The sequence below is a fragment of the Erithacus rubecula genome, assembly GCF_903797595.1.
Source record: "Erithacus rubecula genome assembly, contig: scaffold_1113_arrow_ctg1, whole genome shotgun sequence".
In the NCBI taxonomy this organism is placed as follows: Eukaryota; Metazoa; Chordata; class Aves; order Passeriformes; family Muscicapidae; genus Erithacus; species Erithacus rubecula.
The window spans coordinates 15,318-24,641 of NW_027636297.1; the positions used below are offsets into that span (position 1 = coordinate 15,318).

At 60.3% G+C, this 9,324-nt stretch overlaps 1 protein-coding gene and 1 long non-coding RNA gene across 3 annotated transcripts; one reads left to right on the forward strand and one right to left on the reverse strand.

The window, feature by feature from the left end:
- The first annotated feature begins 1,463 nt into the window (after positions 1 to 1,463).
- LOC306815255 lies at positions 1,464 to 2,096 on the forward strand. Of its 2 annotated transcripts, none has more exons than XR_013777364.1 (3): positions 1,464 to 1,548; positions 1,623 to 1,693; positions 1,994 to 2,096. It is a non-coding gene; the product is annotated as an uncharacterized lncRNA (long non-coding RNA). The 2 variants fall into 2 exon arrangements; XR_013777365.1 differs by lacking the exons at positions 1,464 to 1,548; positions 1,623 to 1,693 and adding exons at positions 1,728 to 1,860; positions 1,912 to 1,952 and having other exon boundaries at positions 1,994 to 2,069.
- Positions 1,954 to 9,128, reverse strand: SUV39H1 (SUV39H1 histone lysine methyltransferase). Its single transcript, XM_079331848.1, has 6 exons — positions 9,001 to 9,128; positions 8,473 to 8,618; positions 5,789 to 6,451; positions 4,618 to 4,764; positions 3,251 to 3,380; positions 1,954 to 2,160 (listed from the first exon to the last, which is right to left on the reverse strand). The coding sequence occupies exons 1-6, from the start codon at positions 9,017 to 9,019 to the stop codon at positions 2,021 to 2,023; spliced, it is 1,245 nt and encodes a 414-aa protein (XP_079187974.1). The 5' UTR covers positions 9,020 to 9,128; the 3' UTR covers positions 1,954 to 2,020.
- Positions 9,129 to 9,324: the final 196 nt, after the last annotated feature.

Below are 9,324 nucleotides of genomic sequence, written 5' to 3' on the forward strand. Positions count from 1 at the left end.
CCCAGAATCCACAGGGGGAACCCAAAATCCATCTGGAATCCAGGGGGGGAACAAAATCCACCCAGAATCCACGCGGGGAACCCAAAATCAACGGGGGGAACCCAGAATCCATGGGGGGAACCCAAAATTCACCCAAAATCCACCCAGAATCCACGGGGGGGACAAAATCCACCCCAAAACCACCCAGAATCCACCCAAAAAACACCCAGAATCCACGGGGTGAGAAACCCAGAATCCACAGGAGGAACCCAAAATCCACCCAAAATCAATGGGGGGGAACCCAGAATCCATGGGGGGAGCAAAATCCACCCAAAACCCACCCAGAATCCGGGGGCGGGGGAACAAAATCCACCCAAAAAAACACCCAGAATCAACAGGGGGAACCCAAAATCCACCCAAAAACCACAGAAAAACAAAATCCACAGGGGAAATGGGAATGTACAGGGGAAGCCCAAAATCAACAGGAGGGGACAGGAAATGCATGGGGAAAACCCCAAATCCATGGTGGGGGGACCCAAAATCCACCCAAAATCCATGGGGGGAATGGGAAATGTATGGGGAAAACCCAAAATCCACAGGAAAAAAAACCCAAATCCGTGGGGGAAATAGGAATGTACTGGGGAGACCCAAAATCAACAGGAGGGGAACCTAAAATACACAGGGAAAACAGAAAATTTGCTGGGAAACATCCCCAAAATTCACCCAAAAATACCTGGAGGAAACCCCAAAATCCACAGGGTGGGGGAAACAGGAAATTCACAGGTAAAAACCCAAAATCTGCTTGGATATATCCCCAAAAATCCCCCCAAAATATCCCTGGTCTGGCTTTTGAGTGTGATGAGTTTTGTAAGTGTTGTGTGGCGCCAAAACTTGCCCCAAAATTCCCCCAAAATCTTTCCCAAAACTCCCAAAATCCCCACCCCCGGTTCCTGAAGTGTGACCCCAAAATCTCTTGAAACTGCCCCAAATCTTCCCCAAAACCTTCCAGACTCTCCCCAAAATCCCCACACCCCTTCTGGACCCAAAAAATCACCTGGATCCCAGAAAAATCCCTCTCTAAAAACCACCTGGATTTCCAAAATTCTGCCTAAAAAACCACCTGGACCCCCAAAACCCTCCTGAAATCTACCTGGACCCCCAAAATTTTCCCCTCAAAACCCACCTGGACCCCCAAAATGCTCCCCAGACCCCCCAAAAAATTCACCTGTGCCCCCAAAACCCCCTCAAACCCTCCCAAATCCCCCCTGGGTGCTGTGGCAGCAGTGGAGGCGCAGCCCAGGTGTGTCCCAGGTGAGCTCTGGGTGTGGCCCAGGTGTTTGATAAGAGCACAGGTGTCCCAGGTGAGCTCTGGGTGTGGCCCAGGTGTTTGATAAGAGCCCAGGTGTGTCCCAGGTGAGCTCTGGGTGTGGCCCAGGTGTTTGATAAGAGCCCAGGTGTGTCCCAGGTGAGCTCTGGGTGTGTCCCAGGTGTTTGATAAGAGCCCAGGTGTGTCCCAGGTGAGCTGTGGGTGTGGCCCAGGTGTTTGATAAGAGCCCAGGTGTGTCCCAGGTGAGCTCTGGGTGTGTCCCAGGTGTTTGATAAGAGCCCAGGTGTGTCCCAGGTGAGCTGTGGGTGTGGCCCAGGTGTTTGATAAGAGCACAGGTGTGTCCCAGGTGAGCTCTGGGTGTGGCCCAGGTGTTTGATAAGAGCACAGGTGTAGCTCAGGTGAGCTGTGGGTGTGTCCCAGGTGTTTGATAAGTGCACAGGTATAGCTCAGGTGAGCTGTGGGTGTGTCCCAGGTGTTTGATAAGAGCACAGGTGTAGCTCAGGTGAGCTGTGGGTGTGTCCCAGGTGTTTGATAAGAGCACAGGTGTAGCTCAGGTGAGCTGTGGGTGTGTCCCAGGTGTTTGATAAAAGCAGAGGCTGGCTCAGGTGAGCTGTGGGTGTGTCCCACGTGTTTGATAAGAGCACAGGTGAGCCATGGGCGGGGCCCAGGTGTTTGCTAAGAGCACAGGTGAGCCGTGGGCGGGGCCCAGGTGTTTCAGAAGAGGAACTTGCGGCAGGAGGCGGCGCCGCACTTGCACTCGATGCGGCCGCGGGCGCGGGGGGACCCGCCCAGCCCCGCCCCCACAAGCCCGAAGTTGGAGTCCATGCGGGTGCTCTCGGCGTCCACGGGGTCCACTGCGGGGAGGGGCGGGGTCAGGGACAGGTGAGCCCCTCAGGTGTGCCACTGAACCCCCCCCCAAACACCTGAGAGCCCCCAGCTGTGATCCTGACCCATCCAGGTGTGACCCTGCCCCATCCAGGTGTGGCACTGACACCCTCAGGTGTGACCCTGCCCCATCCAGGTGTGGCACTGACCCCCCTCAAGGTCAAGGTGTGGCCTTGACCCCCCAGGTGAGCCAGGTATGTGACAGGTGTGTGATACAGGGACAGGTGTGTCCCAGGTGTGCCAGGTGTATGCCAGGTATATCCCCAATGTCCCAGGTGTATCCCAGGTGTGCCCCAGGTGTATCCCAGGTGTCCCAGCTGTATCCCAGGTGTGCCAGGTGTATCCCAGGTGTGCCAGGTGTATCCCAGGTGTGCCAGGTGTATCCCAGGTGTGTTACCGTGCATGTTGTAGTCAAAGGTGAGCTCCTCCCCTGCCCAGATGGGTTGGGTGGGCAGGGACAGGTGTGTGATACAGAGACAGGTGTATCCCAGGTGTGTCCTAGGTGCCCCAGGTGTCCCAGCTGTATCCCAGGTGTCCCAGCTGTATCCCAGGTGTTTCCAGTGTGCCCCAGGTGTATCTCAGGTGTCCCAGGTGTTTCCCAGTTGCATCCCAGGTGTGTCAGGTGTATCCCAGCTGTCTCCCAGCTGTATCCCAGGTGTGTCCCAGGTGTGTCCCAGGTGTTCCCCAGGTGTGTCCCAGGTGTTCCCCAGGTGTGTCCCAGCTGTATCCCAGGTGTATCCCAGGTGTCCCAGCTGTATCCCAGGTGTTCCCCAGGTGTGTCCCAGGTGTTCCCCAGGTATCCCAGGTGTTTCCCAGTTGCATCCCAGGTGTTCCCCAGGTGTGTCCCAGCTGTATCCCAGGTGTCCCAGCTGTATCCCAGGTGTGTCCCAGGTGTTCCCCAGGTGTGTCCCAGGTGTTCCCCAGCTGTATCCCAGGTGTCCCAGCTGTATCCCAGGTGTATCCCAGGTGTGTCCCAGCTGTATCCCAGCTGTATCCCAGGTGTCCCAGCTGTATCCCAGGTGTATCCCAGGTGTGTCCCAGGTGCCCCAGGTGCGTTACCGTGCATGTTGTAGTCGAAGGTGAGCTCCTCCCCGGCGCGGATCGGCCTCGTTGCGAACAGCGCGATGCGCGGCAGCCGCTGGTCCAGGTTCTCGATGAACACGTTGTACACCTGCAGGTTGGGGTCACACTGCCCCCCCCGACAGGTGAGACACACCTGGCAGGTGAGGCACAGCCACAGCATCTGACCCACCCTGACAGGTGAGGCACACCCCAACAGGTGAGACACAGCCACACCCACACCTGCAGCACCTGACACACCCCAACAGGTGAGACACACCTGGCAGGTGAGATACACAGCCACACCCACAGCACCTGACCCAAACAGGTGAGACACAGCCACACCCACAGCACCTGACCTAAACAGGTGAGACACAGCCACACCCACACCTGCAGCACCTGACACACCCTGACAGGTGAGACACACCTGGCAGGTGAGAGACAGCCACACCCACAGCAGCTGACCCAAACAGGTGAGACACACCTGGCAGGTGAGACACACCCAGAGCCACACCCACAGCACCTGACCCATCCCGACAGGTGAGGCACAACCAAACCCACAGCTGGGAAAAGGTGCTGGAAGCTCTACCCACAAGGCAGGTAAGGCCACACCTGAGCCCAGTTAAACACACACCTGTGTCCAGGTAAGCACACACCTGTGTCCAGGTAAAGCCCCACATGTGTACAATTAAACACCTGAGCCCAGTTAAACCCACACCTGTGTCCAGGTAAGCGCACACCTGAACACAAACCCACACCTGAGCCCAGTTAAACCCACACCTGCACCCAGGTAAGCACACACTTGTACCCAGTTAAACGCACACATGCGCCCAGGTAAGCACACACCTGAACACAATTAAACCTACACCTGCACCCAGGTAAGCGCACACCTGCACCCAGGTAAGCACACACCTGTACCCAGGTAAGCGCACACCTGAACACAAACCCACACCTGAGCCCAGTTGAACCCACACCTGTACCCAGGTAAGCGCACACCTGAACACAAACCCACACCTGAGCCCAGTTAAACCCACACCTGAGCCCAGGTAAGTGCACACCTGTAACCAGTTAAACCCACACCTGAGCCCAGGTAAGTGCACACCTGTGTCCAGGTAAGCGCACACCTGCGCCCAGTTAAACCCACACCTGAGCCCAGTTAAACCCTCACCTGTGCCCAGGTAAGCGCACACCTGCACCCAGGTAAGCGCACACCTGCACCCAGGTAAGCGTACACCTGTACCCAGTTAATCCCACACCTGTGCCCAGGTAAGCGCACACCTGTACCCAGTTAATCCCACACCTGTGCCCAGGTAAGCGCACACCTGTACCCAGTTAATCCCACACCTGTGCCCAGGTAAGCCACTCACGCTGTGGTTGACGAAGTGCGAGATGTTCCCGTAGTGCGCGGCGTCCACGGTGTAAACGTCCTCCACATAGTCCAGGTCGAACAGGTAGGTGGCGCCCTGGCGGTCGTACACCTGTCCCCGGCGCTCCGCCTCCTCCGAGGTGATGATCTGGGGTGGGGACACACCTGTGTCACACCTGGGGTCACCTGAACCACCCCACACACCTGTGTCACACCTGGGGTCACCTGAACCATCCCACACACCTGTGTCACACCTGGGGTCACCTGAACCACCCCACACACCTGTGTCACACCTGGGCTAGAGCTGCGGTCACCTGAATCACCCCACACATCTGGGGCACACACCTGGGGTCACTTGAACCACCCCACACACCTGTGTCACACCTGGGGTCACCTGAACCACCCCACACACCTGTCACACACCTGTCACATCTGTGTCACACCTGGGGCACAGCTGAACCACCCCTGCACACCTGTGTTGCACACCTGAGGCACACACCTGTACCAGTCACACCTGCACCATGTCATGCCTGTGACATACCTGAAATAGCCCAGGTATCACAGGTGTCACACCTGTGAATCCACCCCACACACCTGGGGCACACCTGTACCACTCACATCTGCACCATGTAACACCTGGGACACACCTGAACTACTCCACACACCTGTATCATACACACAGGTGTACTGTGTCACACCTAGCACACAACCCGTATCACACCTGCCCTGTGTCACACACACCTGTATCACACCTGTGCTGTGTCACACACACCTGTGTTACACCTGTACAGTGTCACATACACTGTGTTACACCTGTGCTGTGTCACACACACCTGTATCACACCTGTGCTGTGTCACACACACCTGTACTGTGTCACACACACCTGTATCACACCTGTGCTGTGTCACACACACCTGTACTGTATCACACACACCTGTGCTGTGTCACACACACCTGTACTGTATCACACACACCTGTATCACACCTGTCCCACCTGCACTCACCTCGCCCACATACTCCATGACGAAGGAGTTCTTGCGGATGCGCTGCAGCGTGCGCACTGCCAGCGCTGTCACACACACCTGTGTCACACACACCTGTGTCACACACACCTGTGCTGTGTCACACACACCTGTGCAGTGTCACACACACCTGTATCACCTGCACTCACCTCGCCCACGTACTCCATGACGAAGGAGTTCTTGCGGATGCGCTGCAGCGTGCGCACTCCCCAGCCGCGCCCGTCGCCGGTGCGGAAGATGCACAGGTCGTAGCGGATGCCGCGCTGCACCACGCGGTTGGGGCACTCGGCGCCGCAGCGGCACCGCGAGTTGCACTCGTAGATGGGCAGCCCCGCCCTGATCCTCACCTGCCCGGCCTCGTTGTAGGCGAACCTGTTGTGGGAGGCGCCGGGGCAGCAGCCGCCGGCCAGCGTGGCCTCGGCCAGGCAGTCGCGGCACTCGCAGCCGGCGGCCACCGGCGTCAGCGCCACGCCGGCGCCCACCTTGTACTCGTTGACGTAGACGAAGTCGCGGGGCGGGCCGTGCAAATCCACCTCGTTCTCCACGGCGATGCGGCCGCGGTGGCTGCGGGTGCGGTTCAGGTGGCGCTCCCAGCGCCGCAGGGCTCGGCGCTGCTCGGCCTTTTGCGCCAGGTAGGAGACGGCGCGGGCGGGCAAACCGCGGGGCCCGGGGCGCACGGGGCCACCGGGGGCTCTGGCCAGGTCGGAGTGCAGCTGCTGCAGGAGCCCGCGGCAGCGCAGGTTGCGGCGCGGCTCCCAGGTGTTGGCGGAGGAGGGGTACCCGCGCCACTTCACCAGGTAGAATTCCTCGTCCTGCCTCGGGGAGGGAGGGGTTAATGGGGTGGGGGGAAATTGGGGAGTGACACCAAAAGTTCACTGGGGGGTCTCTGTGGGTTTTGGAGTGACCCCAGTGTCCAGGGACTCTGGGTCAGGGGGTCCTGGAGTGACCCCAGTGTGGGGGTCCTTTGGGGTCACACAAGGTCAGGGAGGTCCTGGAGTGACCCCAAAAGTTCATTGGGGGTCTCTTTGGGTCCTGTAGTGACCCCAGTGTCCAGTGAGTTTTGGGGTCTCTTTAGGTCAGGGGGTCCTGGAATGACCCCAGTGTGGGGATCCTTTGGGGTCTCCTGAGGTCAGGGGGGTCATGGAGTGACCCCAATGTCCAGAGACCCTCTGGGGGTCTCAGGAGGTCTAAGGGGCTCTGGAGTGACCCCAAAGTTCACAGGGGGTCCTTTGGGTCAGGGGGTCCTGGAGTGACCCCAGTGTGGGGGTCCTTTGGGGTCACACAAGGTCAATGGGATCCTGGAGTGACCCCAAGTTCCATTCCTGGTGTGGGGGTCCCACTTTGGTGCCCAGTGTGGGGGTCCCAGGTCAGTTCTGAGTTTGGGGGTCCCATGTGGGGGTCCCAGGTCAGTTCAGGGTTTGGGGGTCCCATGTGGGGGGCCTGGCTCAGTTCCCAGTTCAAGGGGGTCCCGGTTTGGGGGTCCCAGGTCAGTTCTGAATTTGGGGGTCCCGGTTTGGAGGTCCTGTGTCAGTTCCTGGTTTCTGTGGAGGGGTCTCAGTTTGGGGGTCCCGATTTGGGGGCCCAAGTGTCTCTGCAGGGGTCTCGTGTTGGTTCCTGTTGTCTCTGGGGGTGGTCCCAGTTCGGGGGTCCCGGTTTGGGGTCCCAAGTCAGTTCTAGTTTTGGGGGTCCCGTTTCAGTTCCTGGTTTGGGGGTCCCGTGTTGGTTCCCAGTGTCTGTGGGGGGGGTCCCAGGTCAGTTCCTAGTTTTTCTGGGGGTCCTGTTTGAATCCCAGGTCTGTTCCGGGTTTGGGGGTCCCGTGTGGGGCGTCCCGGCTCAGTTCCCGATTCGGGGGGGTCCTGGTTTGGGGGTCCCTGTTTAGTCCCCGCTTGGGGGTCCCGGTTCAGTTCCTGGTTTGAGGGTCCCGGTTTTGGGGTCCCGGCTCAGTTCCCGGGTCGGGGGGTCCCACTTTGGGGGTCCCGGCTCAGTTCCCGGTTTGGGGGTCCCGGCTCAGTCCCTGGTTTGGGGGTCCCGGTTTGGGGTCCCGGCTCAGTTCCCAGTTTGGGTGTCCCGGTTTGGGTGTCCTGGTTTGGGGGTCCCGGTTTGAGGGTCCCGGTTTGAGGGTCCCGGTTTGGGGGTCCCGGCTCAGTTCCCGGTTTGGGGGTCCCGGTTTGGGGATCCCGGCTCAGTTCCCGGTTTGGGGGTCCCGGTTTGGGGGTCCCGGCTCAGTTCCTGGTTTGGGGGTCCCGGTAGAGTTCCCGGTTTGGGGGTCCCGGTTTGGGGGTCCTGGATCAGTTCCTGGTTTGAGGGTCCCGGTTTTGGGGTCCCGGCTCAGTTCCCAGTTTGGGGGTCCCGGTTTGGGGGTCCCGGTTTGGGGGTCCCGGCTCAGTTCCCGGTTTGGGGGTCCCGGCTCAGTTCCCGGGTCGGGGGGTCCCGGTTTGAGGGTCCCGGTACAGTTCCCGGTTTGGGGGTCCCGGTTCGGGGGTCCCGGCTCAGTTCCCGGTTTGGGGGTCCCGGTTTGGGGGTCCCGGTTCGGGGGTCCCGGCTCAGTTCCCGGTTTGGGGGTCTCGGCTCAGTTCCCGGTTTGGGGGTCCCGGTTTGGGGGTCCCGGTTTGAGGGTCTCGGCTCAGTTCCCGGTTTGGGGGTCTCGGCTCAGTTCCCGGTTTGGGGGTCCCGGTTCGGGGGTCCCAGTTTGGGGGTCCCGGCTCAGTTCCCGGTTTGGGGGTCCCGGCTCAGTTCCCAGTTTGGGGGTCCCGGTTTGGGGGTCCCGGTTCGGGGGTCCCGGCTCAGTTCCCGGTCCGGGGGTCCCGGCTCCGTGCCCTGTCCCCGGTCTCACCCTCACTCTCCGGTAATCACACAGCAGCTCCACCTCGAAGTCGCCGAGGTTGCGGCGGGTGACGCCGAGGGCGCGGCACCGCACGCGCTGCAGCCGACACAGGTCCTGCAGTCGCGACCACGACGACAGGCAGCAGACGGAACACTCTGGGGGTGTCACCCAGGTGTCACCCAGGTGTCACCCAGGGGAGGGGACGCGGCGGCCGCGAGGGGCGGAGGTGACAGCAAAGCCCCCCCCCCCTTCCATCCTCACCCTCACCTCACACAGCCCCTGTCGCGACAACGCGACAGCGACAAGGCGGATGGGCGAGGGGACAACGAGGAGAAATTTGGCGACAGCGCAGCCCCCACCTCACGCGCTCCCCTCCCCCCCTCACGCGTTCCCGCCACTTTCCCCCCCCCCCACCTTCCCCTCAGGAACCAACGGCCGCGCGCGGGAAGCGGCGCCTTCCCCTCAGCGCGACCCCGGCCCCTGCATTCCCCCCTCACGCCCCTCGGAAACCCCGCAGGCCCGCCCCGCTCGCGCCACCTTTTAAATTTTCCGCCATTTTCAGCCGCCGCCGCTTTTTTTTTGCCTTTTTCCGCCTTTTTCCCTTTTTTTTTTTTTCAATCTGGCGCCGCTTCCGCCCGACGGGGAGTGCGGTGGGCGGGGCTTCCTCTGCCCAGCGCCCCGCTCTGATTGGCTAAACCGGGTGTTGATTTGCATAGTGACAGCTGGTTGTGCTCTTCTGATTGGCTGAGGCCGTGATTGATTTGCATACTGACAGCTTCCCGCGCTCTCCCCATTGGCAGCCGCGCTGCCTCATTTGCATAATATCTGATCCCGCCATTTGTAGTCCTGTTGGTTTATTGC